Source organism: Tamandua tetradactyla, chromosome 17, assembly GCF_023851605.1.
Source record: "Tamandua tetradactyla isolate mTamTet1 chromosome 17, mTamTet1.pri, whole genome shotgun sequence".
Lineage (NCBI taxonomy): Eukaryota > Metazoa > Chordata > Mammalia > Pilosa > Myrmecophagidae > Tamandua > Tamandua tetradactyla.
In genome coordinates, this window is record NC_135343.1 from 26,602,953 (window position 1) to 26,628,106 (window position 25,154).

The following is a 25,154-nucleotide window of genomic DNA, read 5'->3' on the forward strand; positions in this document are numbered from 1 at the left end:
TTGCCGGAGAGCCAGGAGTGGCCGGGAAGCGCCCTGCAGGGCCCCCCCGCAGGCCCAAGCCGCTCTCGGAACCAGGGAACCAGACCCCGTGGCTGGAAGTTAGTTGGTCCCCAAGTTCATGGTCACCGACAGGATACACATCCACAAGGCATCTGGTAAATCCTATTGTAAAGCAAAAATCTTAAATGAATCCCTTTTCCCTCCCAAATAATTCCCATTATAAAATCAAAGCAACAATATCAGCAAGAGAAAAAACTGCCAGCTTTATTTGTTCATACCCAACTTTTTTCCAATCAGGATTTCAAATGATTTTTAAGGGTATGCAAAATTATAACAAGAGAATGTACAATTGAAAGTGGAAAAGAGTGAAAAACAAGGGTGGAGACATCAAAATGGAGCCAGGAACAAGGCTTTAAAAATGCCTAAAATAACTTCTGCTATGGGTGGGCCGTAATTTGGCTCTAATCTCTCTAGCAGCCCTCTGTCAACTAATGGCATCACCTCCAAAATTCAGTTTGCTTATGAGCATATCCAAGGGAGGTGGGGAGGTCAGGGTGAGGGGTGCAAACACAGGCACCTCTGGCCAAACTGCTTTTCATTTGGTCTGATGTAGGAGTCCATTTTAACATATCTGGAATAGAGAACATCCTGGACTGTGTGCCCTTAAAGCAATCCTCCTCAAATATTGTTCTTCAGAGACAAGGCACTTATAAATATTGGCAGGCACTGAATTAAAAATCTAGGTTTCACTTGCCGAGAAGAGAACCTTACAAATGTATAAAGCAGCCCTGTGTCTCTCTTTGCTTCACACTCAGGCATCTTAAAAGATTGATCTCTTCTTGCTGTCTCCGTATCTTTACTTTGTCCTCACTCTTAAAACCATCCTAGCCTGGCTTCCACCCCCATCACTTCACTGAAGCTAATCTTGCTAAGGGCCCCACAGACCACCTCCACACTGCTAAACATGACGTCTGGTGGCACTTTTCAGAAAGCTAATATTTTGCTCTGGAAGTTTACTGCTGTTTCTTGAAATACTGTGTCCTTAGTTTCACTAACACCACACTTTCATTTTTATCCCCCTCTTCTCTTGTTGCTTCTTCTGTGTGCCCTTTGTCTGCTCCTCCTTCTTCACCAACATACGATGTTGATGTTGGTTTTAGTTTCCTGAGCTGCTCAAGCAAATACCATGAAATGGGCTGGGTGAAAGAATTGGAATTTATTAGCACAGTTTTGAGGCTGAAGGAAAGTCCAAATCAAGTTGTTATCATGGTGATGCTTTCTTCCCAGAGATTGGGGTCCTGGGGCTGGCTGTTAGCAACCCTTGGTCCTTAGCTTGTCACGTGGCAAGGCACGTGGTGGCATCTCCTGGTCTCTCCCTTCTCTTCCAGATTCCCTTGATGTTCAGCTTCTGACTACTCCCTCTGGGTTTCTCCTTTATCTGTCTGAATTTCATTAACTCTAGGTAGGATTAAAACCCATCCTGATTGAGGTGGGACATACCTTAACTGAAGTAACCTCATCAAAAAGAACTCCTCATAATGCGTTCATGCACACAGCAATGGATTAAGTATAACAACATGTTTTTCCGGGGTATATCATTCCAAACCACCACACTGTTCCTTACTATTCTGTTCTAGCACTGGGAGAACTCCAAATCTGTAAGGGTCTAAAAAAGTGATGCCACCATACAGATCAGCAACAAATATTTCTACTACTTCTGAATCTAGACACATAGAATTTTATGAAGTTCTTATTAACTGAATAATAACTGGTCGTTACATATTGGCTTGCTCAACATCTGTTCCAGTCTTCTTCTGCTGTCTTGACTCCAGATGCTGAGCAGCTAGGAGCTACATTTCTCTCCCTCCCTTGTAGCTTGGGCATCGGTAACAGGTACTAATGTGAAACTTGAATTTGGAACTGAGTTATTTGGGGAGAGAGGCAGCAGTCTCAAGCCATCCATTTACCTGGTATGAGAATCTAGCAGACATTAGTGGGCTCTGGAGCTCACAATTCAGGTGGTAGCTTCCTGATGCCTAGACTGCAGTTAGAGTAATGGGTTCATAGATGCAATGATTTCAGTGCCAGCCCTCTGATTCCCAGAAGTTCCCTTAATGGGACTTTAAGGAAAATAATTGACCAAGGCTTGGAAATAGGTCAAAGAGATTAGTAGGTATCCTTTCAGAGGAGAGCTGGGTATTGTCTGGTGGAACCTCCAAAAATTTTCTGATTCTATAGGGGTGTGCACCTTTTAGTGACTTACTATTGATGGCTATTTTACAACCCTATAAGGCAGATGTTTACTTGTAGAATATTATAGAAATGCAGATAATTCTTGCCCATTGTACTGCAAGTGAGTTTTTTCTGGTAGATATACAACTGATTTTTTTTGTCCTAGAAAAAAGATAACACCCAACATTATATAGTATTGCCTTGTAGCTGCACTGTCTAATATGGGATGCATGAGCCAAGCTGGGTATTGAGCACAGCTTATGTGACTAGTCTGAATCAAGATGTGTGCAGTAAGTGTAAAATACATTCCTGATTTCAAAGACTCATTATGAAGAAAGTATGTAAAATATCTCTTTGGTTTAATAATTTATCATTTATAATAATCACATCTTGAAATAATATTTTGAATAAATTGGGTTAAATAAAACATAACATTAAAACTAATTTCACCTTTTCCTTTTTAATTTTTTTAAACATGGTTTCTAGAAAATTTTAAATTACATATGAGGCTTGTGTTATAATTCTATGGGACAGTACTGCCCTATAGAAATTTAATCAGCTTTGCATTTATTAGCAAGTTGATTTCCATATTCCTGAGTGTGTGTGTGTGTGTGTGTCAGTGCACACATAGATACAAGTGTGTGTATCTCCAATTTTCCTTTGAACCTGACATCTAACAAGATTCCTCATATTTAATGTATTGAGTAAAGTCTTTGGCATGTGCTTGTTTTATACTTTCATATGCATTATAGTTTTAACATTTTATACTTTAGCATCCAATTCTACAGAGCTGTTTTGGGAATCATTCCAACAGGCCCAATCTAAAGCTGCTCCTCTAGCCCTCCCAGTGGTTTGTAAGTCCCTGTTCTAGTTTGCTGTCTGCCACAATGCAACATACCAGAAATGGAATAGCTTTTAAAAAGGTGTGCTGGTTTGAAAGGAAGCATGCCCCCTAAGAAAAGCCATGTTTTAATATAAATCCCATTTCATAAAGGTAGAATAATCTCTATTCAATACTGTATGTTTGAAACTGTAATGAGATCATCTCCCTGATTGATGAGATTTAGTTAAGAATGGTTGTTAAACTGGATTAGGGGATGGCATGTCTCCACCCGTTTGAGTGGGTCTTGATTAGTTTCTGAAGTCCTATAAAAGAGGAAACATTTTGGAGAATGAGAAACTCAGAGAGGGCAGAGAATGCTGCTGCACCACGAAGCAGAGAGTCCACCAGCCAGTGACCTTTGGAGATGAAGAAGGAATATGCCTCCCAGGGAGCTTCATGAAATAGGAAGCCAGGAGAGAAAGCTAGCAGATGACGCCGTATTTGCCATGTGCCCTTCCAGCTGAGAGAGAAGCCCTGACTGTGTTTGCCATGTGCCATCTCACTTGAGAGAGAAACCCTGAACTTCATCGGCCTTCTTGAACCAGGGTGTCTTTCCCTGGATGCCTTTGATTGGACAGTTCTATAGACTTGTTTTAATTGGGACATTTTCTCGGACTTAGAACTGTAAACTAGCAACTCATTAAATTCCCCTTTTTAAAAGCCATTCCGTTTCTGGTATATTGCATTCCAGCAGCTAGCAAACTAGAACAAAAGGGGAATTTAATGAGTTGCAGGTTAACAGTTATTAGGCTGTGGAAATGTCCCAATTAAGGCAAATCTATAGAAATGTCCAAACTAAGGTATCCAGGGAAAGATACCTTTATTCAAGAGGGCTGATAAAGTTCAGGGTTTCTCTCTCACATGGAAAGGCACATGGCGAACATGGTCAGAGTTTCTCTCTCAGCTGGAAAGGCACATGGCAAACACAGCATCATCTTCATCTCCAAAGGTCGCTGGCTGGTGGACTCTCTGCTTTGTGGTTCTGTGGCACTCTCTGTTGTGGCCTTCTCATGGCTCTGTCATTCTTCTCTGCACTCTCTGAATCTCCTTTCTCTCGTCATTTTCTAGCATTTTCCAAAGTGCTTCTTCTTTTAAAGGATTCCAGTAAAACCAATCAAGACCCACCTGAAATGGGTGGAGATGCATCTCCACTTATAAAGTTTAATACCCACACTGATTGAGTCATTTCTCCCTGGAGATGAGCTAATTAAAGTTTCCAACATACAGTACTGAACAGGGATTAGAAGAAACAGCTGCCTTTACAAAATGGGATTAGGATTAAAGCATGGCTAGGATATATACATCCTTTCAAACTGGCACAGCCCCTAATTCCCTATATTAAGTTCCTCTTTAAAATCCCTAGACTGGGTTTTTGTTATCCCTAACTACCCTGACTGATAGAGTCTAGCTAACTTTTCTTGAATGCTTTCTGTGGAGCTTGTTGCTACATGGTGTGTCGTGGGAATACTGACTCAGGCACATTCCAGCAAATGGCCACTTTATTACTTACATATCAGAAGGGTCCAGAAGAGCAGGGAAAAAGATTCCATTCTGGGATCTTCCTGGGGAGGCCATCCTACTCAGATGGCACCTCTGCATGCCCCACTTCACATCAAAGGGGAGAGATAAACTTGTGCTACCCAAGGTAGATATTTGTCTAACCCAAGGGGAGGGGGTCCTGCCACTGAGAATTTCCTGCCCTGTTAAGCATCTGGGGCTGCTGGTTCCCAGTTTTCAGGTTTAGGTTCTGGTAAGTCCTTATCATTAGACCTAATATCTCCCAAGGGTCGTGGAATGTAAACAGACTGAAACATTGTCACACAATAGAAGAGGAAAAGAGCATGAATCTATGACTTCCCCAGTGTATCTGATATTATTTGTCCGCATGTAATTGAATAAGGAAACTTGTTAAAGGGAGAAAAGCAAAAATGTTTAAGTACTCTCCTTCCATTATTAATGCTAGTTTAAAAGCTTGAAATGGGCAGGCAACTCAATATTTTGCAGCACACGCCATGTTAGTTTTTAATTCATTAGAGGTCCTTCCCCACTCTCTACTTTCTTGCTATGGTCTACGTTTTATACTGGTGCTGCAGGGAGATCTGAAAGGATTATGCCACCCACTTTAGTTCCAGGAAATAGAACTGCTATGAATTATTAATAGTATTGGCTTTTTAATGCTTCAGGCTCACCTCTTTGTCTCACAGAAGAATATTAGATAAATGGAATTTTTTATGTCACCCTACTAACTTACTACATTTTGTAGGAAAAGCTAACTTACTTGAATTATAGAATAAACCATCCTATCTTGATTTCACTTCTACATATAATGGATCCTCCATGTATTTTGCTCCCCCATATTCTTGCTCAGCAATAGGATAATGGAGCAGTTTTCAAACTGAGTTCCCCAGAGCTCTTGAGCTGCCCCAGAGGTGCTTGAAGTGCCACTGGGGACAGCGGGCAGGCTGTGGTGGGCTCTACAACCCAACCATATAATTGTTTCAGAGAATATCTTTGTCTTCTGCTATTAGTACTTGGCTTTTGTGCAGGATTTTCTTTTTGGAAAGGATTCTTCTCTTTAAAAAGCTTGAAAATCCTGCTTTTTTCATAATCACAATATGTCTGAGCAGATACAACTGTGTATTACATTTAACAGAAGACTGTAGCATTTGGAGTGATGAACTGGTGAGTCATGTGTCTGGGTTTGTAGGATGGGCTTTGTCCTCCTGGATGAAGCCAGCAACCATCTTTACTTATATAACAAGTGAACTCACACTCACAAGAGGTACAGTGAAATTTGTGAACTGGCAACAATAAATAAACCAGCTATATAGGTAATCTTGGTTCACATGCTTATATTCAGGCTGTTAGACCAGATCCACAGGCCTCCAAAATTGTCTGAGGATGAATATAGTTGTTATTAGTATTATTTCATAAGGAACTACCACGAGTAAAATATTTTACCATTTATTTATCTGTAACAAGAGCAACTATTTCTTTAACTTTCAGCAATTAAAAAAAGATTGAGAGTTCTGATCTGTGCTGGATAAAATTGAAAAAATTATAAAGATATATTCAGCTTTCCTTTCCATGTGGTAGACTGTGTAGGACCCTGAAAAAATGTCCCTCCATGGAAGCGGCTGAAAAAAGTGCTCAGCTGACAATGACTTATTCTTTTGATATATACTGAGTACCTACTGTCATCAGGCACTGTGCTATATGCTGAAAATGTATTGGTGAGTAAGACTCCAATCTTGCCTTCTTAATATTTACATTCTGATGTGGATGTGGCACATAATGAATACATAAACAAGTAGAGCAACATAGTAATTCTAGGATGTGACAATGACTGTGATGGACTCATCAGAGTGGGTCTGGAATTCTTTCTAGACGGGATAGTCAAAGAAGAGCCTCTTGGAATACATAAACCTTAGTGTAGTTTAGGAGGCCTCAGCTGGCCTTTGTGCTGGCTACCAAGGCCACAAGGAAGTGGCACTTACTGTACTTGGTGGCTAAATATATGCCATCTGCACCAAAGAATTAGAGTAAATGCTGTGGAAAACCTGAGGGGACCAATAGTTGGTCACTGGCTGAATATGAACTGAAAATTACTGCATAATTAACTTCTTAAACAAACAGATTTTCCATAGCCATTTAGCATTTATCAGCATTGTTTGATTTTTGTTTTTTAGTGCACAGATGGTCTGCAGAATACTTTCAAGTAATACATACAAAATCATTCTCCTTTGCCATCACATTAAATTTTTTTACACAACTGTGTGTAATCCTCAAATATGTAAGAAATGCATCTATAATGAAATCCCTTCTTATGAAGTAACTTTATAATTGCTAAAGATGACATGATTTGGGTGGGCCACAGTGGCTCAGCAGCAAGAACGCTTGCCTGCCATGCCAGAGGACCCGGGTTCGATTCCTGGAGCCTGCCCATGTAAAAAAAAAAAAAAAAGAAAAAGATGACGTGATTTTGGTAAAGGAATAAAGTAGATTATTTTTAAATTAGTTTAATTTTCAAAACCTCCAGCAAAGGCGTTTAAAAAATATTAGAGTGAAGGAAGTACATGAAACATAGTTTTCAAGTAACATGAATGAAGTTTTTCAGTTTTCATTCTCATTCTTTCATTTATGTTGGTTGAACCTTCCTGTTCTTTTGTTTTTTAAAACCTATCAGTGAATCCTGTTTCTTAAAAATACCTGAAAGGTATATGCATACAAAGCCAGATTTGGATTTATAGCAGAATTATTAGACTTCAGTCTCCTTCAAGCAAACATAATACAGCCATCCATCCATTCATTATTTATTGAGTCTATTAAACTAACAGGTGAAATGCACGGGAGCCAGGCGGTGTGTTATGGGCATACTGTCTCCTTTCCTGGGTGAACACTCTTTATGGTTTGTTCTGTTTCTGCACAGTTATTGTAACGATTCCCTGAAAGCAGGTAAGTATCCAAAATGTGGCTAGTGTAAAATAAAGAGTAATTTGAAATTATCCAGTAAATGTGATAAAAATGGTCTAAGGAATGAAAAATGCATGGGTGGTTTACTCTAGAACCCCAAAGAAGAAAAAAGAATGCTGTTGTACTACCAAGGAAAGTCAGTGAAGCATTTGATTACAAAATAAGAAGATTACTAGTTTTCCTGTATACCCGTTAAAAAAACATAAAAGCATCCTGTTCAAAATAGCAAGATAGAATAGTCCTAAGTATAAATTCATCAGGAAATATATAGACCTTGAATTAAGTAAACTATAAAATTTTAGTGAGGAACATAGAGACTTAAAAAAAAAAAGGAGAAAAAATTGATGTTCTTGGATAACAAGGTTAAATGTTGTTAGGATGTCAGTTCTCTCCAAAGTACCTTTAGATTTCAAAGGGGATTTGAAGGGATTGAATAAAATTATGCTAAACTCTGGTAGGGTAAATGTATGAGTTAGGCAGGGACAATCAAAAATTGAATAATAATAACGTGGGGATATAGGGACTACTAGACATTGAAAAACATTGGAAAGCTATAATAATTAGTTTGTTATTGGCTTAGAAATTAATCAGAGATATCAGTGGAGCTGAACAGAATGTCTGTGCACACACTGAGGCATACATACAGATTTATATTTATAGTATATGATGATAGTTGCATTTGAAATCTGTAGGAAAGAATAAGTTATTCAGCAATGGTGCTTGAGAAGATATCTAGCCACTAAAATTAAGACTTCTTTTCATAAAATACAGCTAACTCCAGATGAATTAAAGATTTAAATATAAAGGATAAAGCCCTACTTTCAGTTAAAGATGTTATATTTTGAATCCATACATTTACCTCTGTTCCCTACTAAATTTCACTTACGTCTCAGTAAAAAAATTAAAAAAAAGAATTTCTAAGAGGTTTAAATCCAAAAGGACAAAGATAGCAGAAGTGAAAGCTACAGCAATAAAACTTTGGAAACAAAAGCAGATGTACAGGTTGTAATGCAGACCTAAGTTACAAGCCAGCGGTGGTGAAATCAGAGCAAAGCTGACGCATACAGTGAAGATGCCCAAGACTCAGGCTGCTGGAAGTGGCATAAAGGTGAGGTTAACAATGGGAAGGTTGATTTACAAATCTGTTTAATAAGCAATTTTCCACACTGGGGATCAGCTGTCCTTCCTGCCCCTGAGGAAGCTAGAGTCTCATTCTCTAGAGAGAGTCTAGTAAGCACAGTTGAGAAAAAAATATATAGTGCTGAAAACAGGGGGAATCACTGAAAGCTATACTGAATGTTGAGGCCTTAACCTTTTTCCCGGATTCCCTGAACACCCATAGTCAGACAAAAAATTGGATATGTTTTACTTGGAGGATCTGACCAGTCCAAGAGAGAAGATATAAAGACACCATATCAGAGCTCCCCAGTGAAATGGTTTATTCACATCATCTTAGTATATCCAAGACAGAAAGAAAATCCATTCCAGATTAGGGAATGGGAGGGGGTTGGGGAGGTGGGAGGTCCCACTCTTGTCCCTCACTCTGAGAAACATATAACTGAGTTGTTAAATCTGCACTTCAGATAGATCGTTCCTATTGCGAAGCCTTTGGCCCAGGCGTTGATACCCGGCCCCACTGATTTTGACCATGCTTGTGGGACTAGCATCTAAGGAGGCACATGACGTTGCAAACAGACTGGTTTGCAGCCTCCTGGCCAGATAGTCTAACTTCATTGCTCTTTAGAATTCTTTCATTCAGGGCGCATTGACCCCTATAGCAATTATTATACCTGTTTCACTTTCTTTAGTCCCTCAATTCTACCGTTACCTCCCTTATTCTCAGTAGACCACCTTACCTCCTACTCTACTGAGAAAATGGAGGCTATGTCATGTGAATGCCTCTTCATATCCAAATTACTCTCCTTTTTTTTTTTTAGATCCATTATCTCTTCTGTACAGAGGAGTGTCCTTCTTTTCTAAACCCAATGAGTCTCCCTTTCTTAATCATGTTTCTTCCAACCTGCTTTGGGGCCCATAGCACCATTCACCATTCCTTTGCTTGCATCCTCAATTCCCCTTTATGTGATTTTAAGAGCATGTGTTGTGGGCACTGCAAGGCGGCTGAAGGACTGGTTTCCCCACTGTTGGGGCAGCTGCTAAGAAGGTGGTGTTCAGCCGTCAGCCCTCTTTGGGAATTGCCTTGGCTGAAGAAGGTCACTTCACAAAGGGTCACATCCTTTCCCTAGGCCGCTCCCTTCTAATGAAGGGTCGTTGTGGGCATATAAAGATTCAGCCCCCTTGTCCCAATTCAGGACAACTCTGAAGGATATTCCCAGCTTTGGAGCTCCTCATGTGGCTATATCTTCACTGTGACTGTGCGACTGCTTTCTCTGTGGAATCCTGTGTCTTTTCCTTGCCACCCAGAGTTGTTAAATCCAAGGACGGTCCCTACCTAATTAGCTTCCTGCATGCTAATCTCCATCTCAGAGTCCACATCTCAGAGTACCCTCCCTATGACAGTGTATCTGTAAAATACGAACATTAAATAATTTGATAGGTAGTACCAAGTTGTCCTTCCTAAAAATTGTACGAATTTGCATTTCCATCAACATTGCAGAGGAATGTCTCTTTTCCCACATCCTAACTGCCGCTACTAGATATTTTGGAACTTTAAAATTTTTGCTGTCTCATAAGTGACAGGTGGTACCTCATTCTTGCTTTATTTGTATTTTTAAAATTTGAGTAAGAGTGAAAATGTTTTCACATGCTTATTTGCTATTTATATTTCTTTCCCTTTCTCTGCCTGTGTTCTTTGCCTGCTTTTACTGGATTGGTCATCATTTAAATACTGATTTGTAAGGGCTCTTTGTAAAGTAAAAAAATTGCAAATAAATTTAAATGCTTTGGCGGTAAGACATTTTTTGGACATTAAGTTAACATTATCACTATTTTTCTCATGCTGCTTGGTTTCCTCTCAAGTTTATATTGGCATTCCCCATTCTAAATGTTAAAAAACTCATTGTTTTCTTTAGAGCTCAACTCAAATGCCTTTGCTATCCTAAATTGTCTCCGAGTACCTTGGCTAGAAGTTAACTGCACCTCTCCACCCCATTCCTCTCTGTATATCACTCATGCTGCGCATCACCTTTTTCTTTATATTATAGCTATTTTTTTTATTCTCAAACTCATATATTAGATTTCAGGTTACTGAGAGAGGGAACCAGTTTATATCTATATATCCACATATATCTGTGTCTCCACTCCAGTATCTCGTATCCACAATATGCCTTACATAAAATGTTATTGAAGTATTTATTGAATTGAATTAATTGCTAGTGTTTGAGTACGGGGTTCTCTTTTATACTGAGTGAAATACATTTTGTCATAGCAATGACCAATCAATATGAGCTGATAACTTGATGTATTTAGCTAGTTGAGAGACTGACTACCTCCCAATATCTGGTCCCCAAGAAGAACTTCTCCGGCCAAACCTGGTGACTAAGGGGGATTCCATGCCACTGTTAGAGGAAGAGTGGGCATGCTGCTCGGAGACTCAGCTCTGTTACACTGGAGGGAAATAGACACATTGTGTCATGGCTCCACACATGCCCCTCCTGTTGCTGAGAATCATCAAGAATCATCTTGCCTGACCTGCCTACCCACCTGGGCGTGTCCTAGCCACCTGTCATTCATTCTTCATGTGCTGCTCTTGCAGTCAACCCTAGACAAGTGTGGCTCAGGTCTGCAGATGGCAGAGCTAAGACTCCTCCTAATCGATAAATAACTAGCCACAAAATTTCACAAGAATTCATGTCTAATTAGTGAGGATGTGGGTGCTCAATAAACGTTAACTTTTATTATATTTCTGGCCTAGAAGTTTTTCAGATGTGACCAGCTCCTTCTCATAAAAACTACATTTTATTCTTCAATAATTACAATTTTCATTTTTAATACTTCAACTAAATCAGTTAAAGAAAATAAAATGTGTTATTGTGTTGATAGCTTAGCTTCTGAAAAAGAAAAGTCACAGTGAAACTGTCACAAGAACCAGTAAAACTGTCACAAGACAGTTTTTTTTACAAAGAGAGGGTTAAAAAGAATCATAGAAATTCTTCTCTGGTTTGATTAAGAGTAATTTTCAGCTTATCAGAAAGCTTTAGCCTGGAAAATATTTTTAATCCACGGTTACATGAGATTGTTATATATGATATTGCACTGCTGTACAAAGTATTAGCCTCACAACCTGAAATAACGTTGGGATTTGTGGAAACTCATAGTATGTTTCTACAACAGCAACTGGGACAGACAACAGCCTTCACTTTTGTAAAATGGCTTTCTATTATTAACCAAATCTATCTTTCTAAATAATTAAGAGAAAGATTCTGGGAAATTCTCAACAGTATTATCTGAGGTGTCAGCAATATACTATAAGCCTAAATTATTTAGGAAACATTGCAGATTAGTGCCCAAATGCATAAAGTAGACACATGGATTTCTCTAATTCAGAACCACTGTACTACATAAGCAGAAAAAAGATTTTAGAATATTTAGCTTTTCCCTTTAATGTAGTTGCTTTGCTAACATATAAGAAATAATATTTGAGTAGATAAGAAAAAATGTTCTTCTAGTTTTATTTTAATATTTCTGGATTTAATTCCTATGTTTTCTTTCAGTCATTTTGTGTGTGCATATATACATATATATATAATTCATTTGTATGAAACATATACCATGTGCTGAGTTATGAGAAAACAAAGGTGAACTGTTTTTATTACTAACATCTTTGTAAAAATATTTTTATCATTTTGCATACAAGAGAAGCAAGTAATAATGGCCTTGGAGTGTTTTAAGAGGGGGAAAATAACCCCAACACCAACATTGACTGTGTTTAATTTGTTTTTTTATTTTCTTTGTCCATATTTAATTATATATTAAATTTCTATGGTATTCTTAGACTGATGTATACAACATAAAATACTTAGATGTCATGTTACATGTAAAAGTTGCTTAGTAAAAGCAAAATCCTACAGTTCTTATTGTGGGATCATGTTGGCTGATCCAGATATACTTTGTATGCTAATTATTATTTTTATTTTTGTAGGAAGTCGTGGCTGAGCAAGGTGGGAAGTCCCAGTTCTCGCATTGACCGCACGAACTTTTCTAATGAAAAAACCATCTCTAAACTTGAATACAGTAATTTTAGTGTTAGATACTAATAGAAGAAGGAATAAAGATTGTAATGCTTACACTGTATAATAGATATCATATATTATTAAAATTATAAATTTATTGACTAATTGTAGCAGAGTAGGGTAAAAAAAACCAGACTTTCTGTTCTGAGAGCTATAGAATTACAAATGTTACTAAAAATGTCTGACATTGAAATAATTTTACTCAACTATGTTTTCAAAGAGCAAAATCTTAGTATTCTAAAATAAGAAAGTGCCATTACAAAATATTTAATATAAATATGCAGTTTAGACTTGCCTAATGGAATCTTTAATTTCAGTGAACATTACAACAAACATGTTAGTTAGCTAGACATAAAACAATAAAGGTAACCATTTAATAAGTTTTATGAACTATTGTCTGCATTGAATTCTAAAACTTTCTGAATAATAATTTGAATGACTTATTATTAAACTGGGTGATCTGTTATTCAAGTCTTTAAAAAGAATCAGAAATCATTGTATGTGATGATCAACATAACCATAAAATAATATCAATAAAGAATTAATTTATAAATTTCTGGTTAAATGTGGGCATGATTTTTAGTACTTAGATTGGAGCCATTTGAAGTCTTCTCTGAACAATATTTTTCTGGACAATGAACATTCAGGTTCAGTGAGTGTGGCTGATTAGCACAATTTCAACATGGCAAACAGCAAATTTTTATCAACAACCACCCAGTCAGTGTCTTATTACCCCAAAGGGAACTAAGAGTCTAAAGTGAATCATTATAGTCCCCAAACTTGGCCTATCTTTTGAGGTCTTTGCATGTAAAATGATAATTGAACAACAAAGTATTTTAAGGGTAAGGTCTAATTCTATAGTACAGAATTATGAATTGGAAAGGAAAGACTTTTTACTCAAAATACCAGAATGTGTCAAATGTGAGTATAGGCCTGTATAAGTTCTTCAGTGATTTCTAAATTTTTATAGAGTTCATTAAAACAAAATTTACATGGTATTGAATAAACAAGTCAAAAAGAAGGAAAGATAATGCGTGAGACTGAAATGGGGATGGAAGCCCCAGGAGCCCTGCACACCTCATCTCCCTTCCCTCCTGTATCTAGTCTTCCTTAGACAACTTCAAAACCTTTCAGAGTGCCGGTTGGAAACCACCACCCACCTATAGCAGAAGTCTCCATCATTATAGTCTATGACAGGGAGAAATAATTCTTCTCCTCTACCTGGTCAGATAAAAATTCAGAGGAATTTTGATAAAGGGTGGGATGGGTTTATTAGTTGAAAGGTTAAATTCCTGATGATGAAAATATTGATTTCAAATGTACGAAAGACAACACAATATTAGAGAATGACAAAGTTATGTTATACTTTCCTAATATACTTAAAGGAATAAAAAAGTTTTCACATCACTTTAATACCATTCCCATCTTAAATATTGCATGGGATAATTTATTGAGAGTTAATTTGCATAAGACTCTCCTTATATTTTGCCACCTGGTTCAAGAAGGGTGGACAAATCTTTGTATTCATTTCCTCACGAAAGGTGTTGGTGGCAGGAATTGCTGAAGAAAACTTTTCTTCCAAAGACTTATTTTACAAAGAGTATTATATTGTAGGGTGAAGAGAAAGACTAACATTGGACACTTGGTAGAAGAAAGGAGGTATAAGTAGTGAGAGTCATGGGGCCAAAGAACGTGCATTCCCCCAAATAATGGAGGTCTGTACCTTTCTCCCTTTTAAAAGTGGCTCAACCTGAGATAGGTGCACCCAGAGAAGCTTGATGCTGGGGCCCAGGGGCTCCCAATGTTACCAAATATGTTGCAAAGCATGCTGACTACAAGGGACCATGGTGAATCGGACAGTAATCATGGTATGCATTGGAGACCTGAGGTCTTTCCTGAATGTTCTGTGCATAATAAAACCCTTCATGTGATCCTTCTGGAAGAGAATTCAAAACACCAAGTTGACCAAGATTTTACCCCTTCTACCGGAGGCTTAAAAGAGAGAAGTCAGAAGGGAGTGCACGCAGCTCAGCACACCTCATTCCAGCATTCTCAGCTCAGCCCAGATGTTTGGAGATACAGAAAGGAATTGCCCTGAGGAAAGCCGTTGGAACCCTGAAGCCGGGAGCGAAGGCCAGCAGATCTCGATATGTGCCTTCCATGTAACAGAGAGTCTCAGATGAAAGCTAGCTACCTGTCCTCTGAAGAACTACACATTTTTAAAGTAAATACATCCCCTTATTGAAAGCTGATCCATTTCTGGTGTGTTGCATTCTGGCAGCTTTAGCAAACTAAAACAGAAGCCTACAAAATGGAGACAATATTTGGAAACCAGGTATCAGATAAGGGTTTAATATCCAGAATACATAAAGTATTCCTACAACTCAATAACAGAAAGAAAACAACCCAATTGGAAAATAGGCAAAAGACATGGACAGACAGTTTTCTGAGGAGGAAATACAAATGGCTCAAAAATGTTATGAAAAGATGCTCAACCTCACAGGCTATTAGGGAAATGCAAATCAAACCACAATGAGATATAATCTCATACCTAGTAGAATGGCCATTACAAAAAGAAAATGGCAAGCACTGGAGAGGATGTGGAGAAAGAGGCACACTTGTACACTGTTGGTGGAACTGTAGAATGTACAACCACTCGGTAAGGCAGTTTGGTGGTTCCTCAAGAAGCTAAATATAGAATTGCCATATGGATCCAGCAATCCATTATTAGGTATATATTCGGAGGAAATGAAGGCATTTGCACACCGATGTTTATAGTGGCATTACTCATAATTGCCAAGTGATGGAAACAGCCCAAATGTCCATCAACACACAGGTGGAATTAATTAGGCATTTTAAAGAACAAGAAGAAAATGAAAGCTGCTAAGCCACTTTAGTGATTATCAAGCACAAGTTCCCAATTCCTGACACCACAACAATCCCCTTGTCCCCCAGGAAGCAACATAGAATCAGGGTGGGGGTAATCTGTAAAAGTATGTTAACTATTATTTTTCATATTTATATAAAAATACCTATCTTTTTAAAAAGCTAACTTCAAAAATAAGGCCCAATAGAATCTTCTTGGGTGGATAAGATGTGCAAGACACTAGCAGGCGGGGCACATCAAAGGGTAGATGGGAGAAACAGGAGATTATATTAAGGGTAGGGGCTTCTCCATTTTGGAAGAAGCCATTCAAGTTTAATCTGTGACTGGGAGACTGGGAGTTTCTAAGTACAAGTCTGAAAATTGGGTTAGGTTCTTCTTTTTTTTTTTTTTCCTTTGTATGCTGTATGGCCAGGATCACATTTCATTCTTTTTTCCATGTGAGTATTGCGTTATTGCAGCACAATTTGCTCAAGTTTTGTTTGTTCGTTTGGGGGACAAGTGAATGGATTGGGAATTCGCGCATGGTAGGCAAGAATTCTACCACTAAACTACCCTTACACCCCCTGGGTTCTTATACCAACAAAGAGTAGGAAAGCTCTCAGGGAGACAACTAAGGGTTGGGGTGGAAATGGACAGCAACACCCACTAGTTCAACATTGTTAGTGATTAATCACCATTTTTCTGACTAAATATTTTCAACTTTATCTATTGAAGGAATTTTTCAGAGGCATATATCTCATTTAACTTAGAATTAGGGTTGTTAGAAAAATAATTCACTTCCAAAAATTAGCTTGTACTTGAAAGTATATACAGTAAAGTTTTTCAGAGAGACAGTCACCTAAGTGCCTGCTGATAGAAAGTGTATTTTACATGCAGGGAGCTGCCCTCTCCTGTGAAACTAACCCCAAGAGGGTGTAGTTAGGGCACCAGCATGACCCAACTGAGGCCTTTAATAAAGATGCCTCTCACTTGTTAAATAAGGGCAGTTAAACAAAGCTCTTTTGCATTTAAGTGTTCTTAAACCTTGCTGATGTGATAGGGTAGATGTCAGTATGCCAGCATATGAATAAGGACACAGAGCCTCAGAGAAATCAGGCTTGCCCAGGGTCTCAGGGATGGCAAGCAGGAGAACGAGTCCCAAAGCTGGGTTTCCAACATGTCTTTGCTCTCGGCAGTGGCTCATTACCTTTGACAAAGATGGCTTGCAAGGCTTTCCCACACTTCCCATAAGGCTAAGTACCCATGATCCAGATGAAACAAGGACCGTGATGCTTCCCTCATCTATTTGCTGCATCACAAAAACTGAAGAACAGCAGAACTGCCAGATTTCTAATGCTGCTTTATTTCTGTTAAAATAGAAGAAAATCCTATAAGATTTCTTAACCTGCATCTTATAACCCATTATTAGTACCTCAGAGGTTGGCAGAGAAAGCAAGAGAAGGGGGACCTTAAATCAGGTAAATAGCTTGCTTCCAGACTTACTATAAGAGGATAAAAGACATGGCTAAGTTTCCAAACTCTTGGAAAGCTTATAAATGCAGAAATAATTAACTATAACTTGAAGTATATAATACCATTATAATTACATCAGGGAAAAAGGACGGATTAGAATAATTGTTTAAAAGTGATGACTAGCAAAGGCTTTATTTGCCAGAACTTTCCGGAAAGAATGACACAGTTCTAGGAGATATTTGAGGTAAGCTAACGTAACACTTACTAAAATTGTTGCACTTTTCTCTTGAAAACTTCAACTGTGATTTCTTTTTAGGTATGTTCAAACTTTTAGCTCAAAATCCTCACTTTTCTTTAAATGGAAACATAAGTCATCTTCTAGCTCTTCACATTTTATCATAGGTTTATCCAGCCATATCACAATAATTACCATTGTTACCAATTTATTGTCATAGTTTAAAAATCGGGACACCAAATGCAGTTATGAATAGGAGTCAGGGTGATATGTGACTATTTCTGTCTCTGATTATTCTTAATTTATAACCATGTTTCATCAACCATGGAGCAAAAATTTTAACTCTAACTGCTGCTCATCTGTCAGGATGCATTATGCATGGTGACATTTACAAATAGATGAAACATACTTTCTCTTTTGACATCCATCCCACCACGGAGTGACTATCATGTTATCCCCTATAATCACAGACATTGAACTCCTATTACATGTGTTGATTTTACACGTTCTAGTTTGTTTGGTTTTTTTAACCCACTTTCATACCATAGTGGTTCTAATCTTTCCAGTTTAGTCTACATTAGGAAGACCCTATTTAGAATTTTATGTTCAATTTTTATTGCCATGGTTTAAACAAGGGGTGGAGAAACTAGATGCAGAGGCAATGAGATTCGAATAAAAAAGAGAGAGGCAGACATCTTAAAAAGCATGGCTGTATCACTTTTTAGCTGGGTGGCTTTAGATAAGGTTAAGTGTTAGGAGTGGAAGGGGGATGGAGGAAAGGGGTGGCAGGAAATAATACTGAATGCCTACTTTGTGCCAGGTATTTTGTATATATTGTTATATTTAATACAACAACCCTACAAGATAAGTTCTATTATACCTACTTGTTTAGTTTCTTATTTATTTTAAAGATTAACAAGAGACATGTTCAAAATATGAAGCTTGAAGAATTCAAATAACTTTCCCAGGGTCACAGAGCCATTAATAACAGAGCTAGGTTTTAAACCCTGGTTTAACTCCAAAACTCAATAAATATTAGTTCTTCTTCCCTAGAGAGAGTACAGAGAATTGCAATTTGTATCATCAAAAGGGATCAAAAGTAGATTTTATGCATGGAAAATAAAGAACTTAGGTTGTTTAGCTCAGAAGGAAGTTTTAATGATCGTTTTAAATCTGAGATTCTCTAAGGAGTATGTTGAACAGTTATTATCTGTGCCCATAAAAAAACACTTTAAATTTAAAAGTAGGATATATTTTGTAGGATATAAGGAAGAATATCTTATTCACAGTGCCAATTGTTTGCAAGGTACTTTTCTAGATGCTGGGAATCTAAAATGAGTAATTAAATCTAGTGACAGTAGGCCACAACACGGAGGGTGCTCAATATATGTTGGACTGCTCAATAATTAGATAATGTACTGTGGTAATGGCCTGCAAGAAAGATGATTACATCTCTAGAATTTATGTGGAAAAATGAAAATAGCCTAAAAAATGCTAGAAGACATAGAAACACATAAAACTAGACTGTTTAGACTAGTGATTCCTGACCTTCAAAGAATGTTAACACTCCCATCATGTTTCATTTTGTACTGTTCTTTTCTCAAGAAGGTGTATGTCCATAGCCAGTCATTCAACCAATCTTTACTTCATGATCACTCTATTTAAGACAGTGTAGTACACCAAAATGGTCCTTCACTGTTCTCCCCATTGGAGATAAGCTTTTCATTCATCCTCTGGTTATGCAGCTTCTTTTCAGGCAATAATGAGGATTATTTCAAAATGAACCTTCAATCATAAATCACAGAGGTGGCTAGACCCTTCCAAATTCATAAAATGCAGGTTTCTTCCTTTAATCAAGTGAATTTTCAAACTAGTGATTTCTAACAATGATTTTTAAGTAGCCCAAATATCTATTGTTTCAGTTATATCAAGAGATCTCATAAAAGTTTAAGATTGTTATTTATACATCGATATGCACAAATAAAAACATGCCTACATATATATCCAGGATCATTTATATTGGAAGCGATCTATATGATTTATACTAGAGCTTTTCACCTTTTAGGAAATGTAACACCTCACATGTTTGTTTTGAGACCTCTTTCTTAAAAGTGTGATGCAGGTCAAACAGCTCTGAGCTTAGACCACAAGACGCTTAGGGTCCCTTTAATATCTCGAATTCATTTGAACCTATCCATCCTAAGAGACAGGCAAGCTACCCTAACATTCTCCTTCCTATTATCCACAAATTAATGTATCCTTTTGGCTTGATAATGTAAATTGTTATAGTCTAAGGTAATGAAATAAAGATGTAATGCATGCAGGTGATGCACTTTCTACCCTCCTAATTATGAAAATAGGAATACTAACAGCTAACTTTCAATGAGGGCTTATGTGCTAGGATAAATTCTGCATGTATTTTCTCACTTAATACATAAGACATATGAATATAAGGGAAATAAATTATCCTTTTTAAAAAGATAAAGATATGTATGAATATAAGGCAAATAAGTTATCTTTTATTTTTTCTAAAAAAGAATTATGGATAGTCTTGGTATATGCCTTATTTTGGAGTGCTTCGTCTGTGCAGGTGCATCACTTAAGAAAGAACCGAGAGGAAAATGGATCTTCCTGAACCTCAGTTTTTCTATCAAGTTAAACAACTGTACCATTCATTATTTTTGGCATTTTCCTATAGTTCAAAAAGAAATGTTGACAGTTTTCTGCATCTATAAAATTTTGGATGAGCAATTTCTATCCCATTGTGTTCCCACACATATGGTGTTCTAGCTCAAGTAGCACTGGTATTTTTAACTTGCACAATGTTAGTAAATTACTCTGAATTATTTTTCGTTGACATTTATCCAAACTACCTAACACAAATGAGAAAATTACATGTATTATTTAAATAAACATTTTCCAGTAGAATAACTACTGATATTTAACACTTGTGACTGTGGGTTATATAACACTGTTATGTATCATTGCTGTTTAGTTCACAGTTTTTTCCTGGGTATATGTCTTTTGTCCCTAACTAAACTGTGACTTCTTTGTGGTAGGCACTATATCTTTTAAAAATGTTTCTCAAAGCCCTTCATTAAATTTTGGATATATACAGACTGCTTAACAAAGAGGTGTGAAGAGATTGATCTAAATTTATATTTTAGACAAATAGTATACTACTCAAAATAGAGCTAAACACTGTCATCCTGTATGGAAGCAGGTAGCTTATAGGTTTGAGATGGAGAAAGATGGTCTTTATTGCTTTTTATCAAGCAGTCGAGGTTGTCTCTGAGGGTGGTTTTGAAGCTTGTGCGATATGGGTGAAGGTTTGAAATAGAAATTGGTGAGGAGGAGGAGGGATTGACTAAGCATTAAGGATGTGTGGCAGCATGTACAGGTCAGACTTAATAAAAATAATAGCTAATAATAACCAAGCACTCACTCTAAGGGACCCGGGCACTGTTCTCAGTGCTCTGCCTATATAAATTCAACTACACCTCACAATATTGGTATTTTACTATTTTGTGGACAAAGAAATTGAGGCTTGGAGAGGTCAGATCATTTGCCCAAGTAAATCAGCTAGGAAGTTGGAGCCAGAATTCAAATACTGACTGCCCCCAGAGCCTAAGATCCTATTCACAGCTTGATGGTTAGGATAAAAACAGTTATGTTCAATATTGTGCCTAACAAATGCTGGCTTTCAAACCGGAGCCAATAAAGGTTAGTTCTCCCTGCTTTCTTGTTTTCAATCTCTCCTCCCCATACTTCTTGACCTCACTCCACAAACACAACCACACATTCACACACTCCAGTCTTTTCATCAATAACATCCACATTCATTTATCTAAGGAACTAGGTCCCAAATTTCTCTTTCTATGCTCAATATGTAAAATTTACGAGTCGTAGGGCCATTTTCTGTTGTCCTACTTTCCTCTAAAGTAAATTTAATAAAATATAAATGTACATGCTTACCGAGTGACTCTGAGTTACGAAACATATGCACACACATAGCCTGATAAACATAATTCACCTAAGGGTGAATTTTCTCCCATTATCCAGTGAAACGCCTAAGTCACCCTGACAGATGCCAAAGAGATTTGGCTCTGGTAGTGGAAACTGGGAGGTAATGATGAAATGAGGTAAGAAATTCCAGCCCAGAAGGTGGACGCAAAACATCAACCGCTTTTCCGAGGGGCTTGCTCTTTTTTTGGATAAGTGCTTCGAGCTCCTTCCCCCTCGCCTAAGTCTCAGTCCCCTTCACCCCATCCTGAACACCTTTCAGTCTGGAACAGATGCACACACCGCGGGGAGCCTCGTTTGTAGGAAATGAGAGTTCCCTTGCTCTATTTTAATGCGTCTCCATGTCGGGGAAAGAGAATTGTGTCAGAAATCATGGACAAGAGTAGCCAGGCTTTCTCACGCAAAGACTCAGCAGCCCAGGCGTAGCGAATTATGACTTGCACAGTCTTTAATGGGTTGCGAGAAAACAAGATTCTCTCCAGCTGCCCGCAAATCTGTAGCCAGCTCCAGCTGCTACGGGCAGCTCCAGGCGACGCCCCGCCGGGCTCCAGAAGGGCGGGCGCTGCGGGGAGGCCGACAGCGCCGCCAGCGCACCGGGGCGAGGCCCGCGCAGAAGGCTCGGGTAACGGCGGTTAGCCGATGTCCACGGACGTTGTCGGCCGGGATAAATACCGCACCCGTCCCGAGCGGGGAAGGGCGGGTACACAAGGAAGACGTAGAGCCAGGGCAGGGTCCCGGAAGGCCGCGGGAATGCCCGGCCGGCGACTCCCTATTCCCCCGACCCACAGCCGCAACCTTCAGCCTCCCCGCCGCGGGGTCTTCTTGCGCCTGCGCGCTCAGGCCCCGCAGCCCACGCCCCTTTCCCGAAGCCGCGCGCCGGGAGCCTGCGGTCGCTTAGCAACACTGGGGTCACAGTCGCCGCGCTCTCGGCGCGCGGGTCCCCGCAGGGCTCTTTCCCTGCTCTTCCCGTGAGGCGCCTCGGGCCTTGGCGGTCCTATGGAGGGAAAGGAGGAAAAGCAGCAGTAAGTGAGGGGTTTGGTCTTTTATTTTCCTTTAAACAAACAAACAAACAAACAAACAAACAAACCTCTCCCTGAAGGCGGAAAATGGAAGTGAGACCCGAGGGGTGGGTCCTCAGGCACGGACAGTACAGGCCACCGGGGCTTTAGCTCTTCTTCCGTCTTTGGTATCTCTGCTTTCTAAAGGTTGAGCGTTAACAACAGTAATTTTTAAAACGCATCCTTTACTGAGCACCTACCGTGTATCAGACACTTGGCACGCATTGCTAGTCATCTTGAAATCATCTACACCTTCGCACACCCCACACGTAATACCTTAGCGAATTCTGTAGGCTTTGCCTTTAAAATGCTTACAGAATCCACCACTACTCGTCACCCCCACTATCAATCCCAACCCTGGTCCAAGCTACCAGCTTCTCTCCTGGATCTGCAACCCCTTCCTAACTTGTCTCTTCTGTTTCCTTTGCCCCTCTGTGGCCTCCTCAACTCAACAGTCAGAATGGCCCTTTTAAAACAGAAGCAGAGCACTACTCTCCATTGGCCACAGCAGAGTAAGAGCCACGGTGCCTAAGGGGACTATATAATGTGCTCCTTTTCCCTTACTTGGCCACTTGCCTCCCTCTGACAGAACTCCCTCAAGCTACACTGGTCTCCTTGCTATCACCCACAGTGATTCTCAAAGCCCAGGCATACTGATCAGGAACTCTTGAGGGTGGGTCCCAAGAATCTGGGTTTTAACAAGACCTCCAGGTGATTCCAATGTGCCCTAAAGGTTGCGAACCATTGAATCAAGGTTGTGAGTGGAGCCGAGCAAGGGTACACTAGTTCAAAAGCCTGTGTGTTTGTAACAGAACAGTGGTTCTTAAACTTGAAGGTGTATAAGAATCAACCAAGAACTGGCTAAAACACTTTTTTGGGAACCAATGCCAGAGATTATGGTTTAGTAGGCTAGGATGGGCCTATGAAATTGTGGTTCTAACAGGCTCATAGTGCTGCCTGCTGCTACTCTGGGACCACACTTAGAGAACATCTGTTCTAAGGACAGGCACTGCTTCTGCTGCAGAGCTTTGGCAGTTTCCTTTCGCTGCTGGCATGCTCTTCTCTCTGATATCCACTTGGTTCTCTCCTGTCCACTTTCTAGTCTTTACTCAAATACCACCTTCACAATGCAGCCTCCGCTCTCTCTAAAATTGCACCTTATCTATTCCTAGCACTTAACACCGTCTAACAGCTATCTGTTTTTCTTACTGTTTCTAATTGGCTTCCCCACCACCCACTCTAATGTAATTCTTACATCTCTCACAATAGGTATTACTGTCCTTATCATACAAATGGGAAAATCAAGACAGAAATGGTAGAACTGGTATTCCAACTCTGGCTGACTTACTTCAGTGCCCATAACTGATTTTAACTGTGTTTTCCTTCTAATAAGAGATGACTACAGAATATATATTTGACGTTTGTCTATCAGTCTGTATCTGTTCACACCAAACCACTTAATCAAATCAGTGTGTAAGTATGCAAACATATAGTCCTAGTCCTTTCCTTCCAGGGACCTGGTACCCATACTGGTGTATACATCTATGAGAAACAGGTGGAAGAACATACTAGAAGTCTACAATGATAAATTAACTGATCAAAACCTTTAATGAATACTTAACTCTCTGGAAAGACAATAAGAAAGCCTACATTTGACCAGTAATTCGTTTTAATCTTTAAAATACTTTTTATTTTGAAATACTTTGAAACTGAGAGGACAGTTAACAGAAATAACACAAATCCCATAGAGAGAACTCCAAGATACCCCTATTCCTCCAGATACCCAGATCCACCAATTTGAATATTTTGCCATATTTGCCATATCATTCCATCTATATATCATTCTATCAATCCATCTATCTGTGTATATATCTATTTTTAATATATTTTCTGAACATTTGAGGTAAGTTGTATGCATCATGCTCCTTGAACGCTTAGTATTGCCATGTATATTTCCTGAGAACAAGGATATTCACTTATGTATCTCCCTTAAGTGTAGTTCCCAAGTTCAATAAATTTATCTTTGATATAAAGCTTATAGTCTATATTTCATTTTTTCAACTGTCCCAATAATGTCCTTTTGATCCTTCTTTCTTTCCTTGTTAGATCCCATCCAGGATCATATATATTGCCTTTAATTGTTATCTCTTTAGTTGTTATGCTTTCTTTTTTTCACATGGGCAGGCACCGGGAATTAAATCCGGGCCTCTGGCATGTTAGGCGAGAATTCTACCATGGAGCCATCATGGCCCACCCTATACTTTCTTTTTTTAAAGTAGTTTTATTGAGATATATTCACTTCCATCCAAAGTGTACAGTAAATGGCTTTTAGTATAATCACAGTTGTGCGTTCATCACCACAATCAATTTTAGAACATTTTCATTACTCCTAAAAGAAAACCCCATGCCCCTTAGCTGTTATTTCTCAATCCCTCTATCCTTCCCCAGTCCTATATAACCACTAATCTAATTCTGTCTCTATAGATTTATTTATATTAACATTTTATACAAATAGAATCATACCATATGTAGTAGTTTGTGTCTGGCTTTTTTCACTTAGCATAATGTTTTTTTATTTTTTTTTTTAATTAGAGAAGATGTAAGTTTACATAAAAGTCATGTACAAAATACAGCATTCTCATATAGTCCCCTATTGTTTACACTTTGCATTGGAGTTGTACCTTTATTATATTTGATGAAGGAATATAGGAATATTACA

At 38.7% G+C, this 25,154-nt stretch overlaps 2 protein-coding genes across 3 annotated transcripts in view; both read left to right on the top strand.

The window, feature by feature from the left end:
- Positions 1 to 13,333, top strand: part of ACYP2 (acylphosphatase 2) — a 350,111-nt gene extending 336,778 nt beyond the window's left edge. The window contains exon 4 of the mRNA XM_077134224.1: positions 12,690 to 13,333. Within this exon, the coding sequence (XP_076990339.1) occupies positions 12,690 to 12,804 (115 nt within the window). The 3' untranslated portion in view covers positions 12,805 to 13,333. The remainder of the gene's footprint in view (positions 1 to 12,689) is intronic.
- Positions 13,334 to 22,266: 8,933 nt separating this feature from the next.
- The window catches only part of CIMIP6 (ciliary microtubule inner protein 6), a 60,600-nt gene continuing 57,712 nt past the window's right edge, over positions 22,267 to 25,154 (top strand). For both annotated transcript variants that reach the window (XR_013164262.1, XM_077134235.1), the window contains exon 1: positions 22,267 to 22,399. Coding sequence is in view for 1 of the 2 variants with exons in the window: in XM_077134235.1 (XP_076990350.1) it covers positions 22,374 to 22,399 (26 nt within the window). In the remaining variant the exon portion in view is untranslated. The remainder of the gene's footprint in view (positions 22,400 to 25,154) is intronic.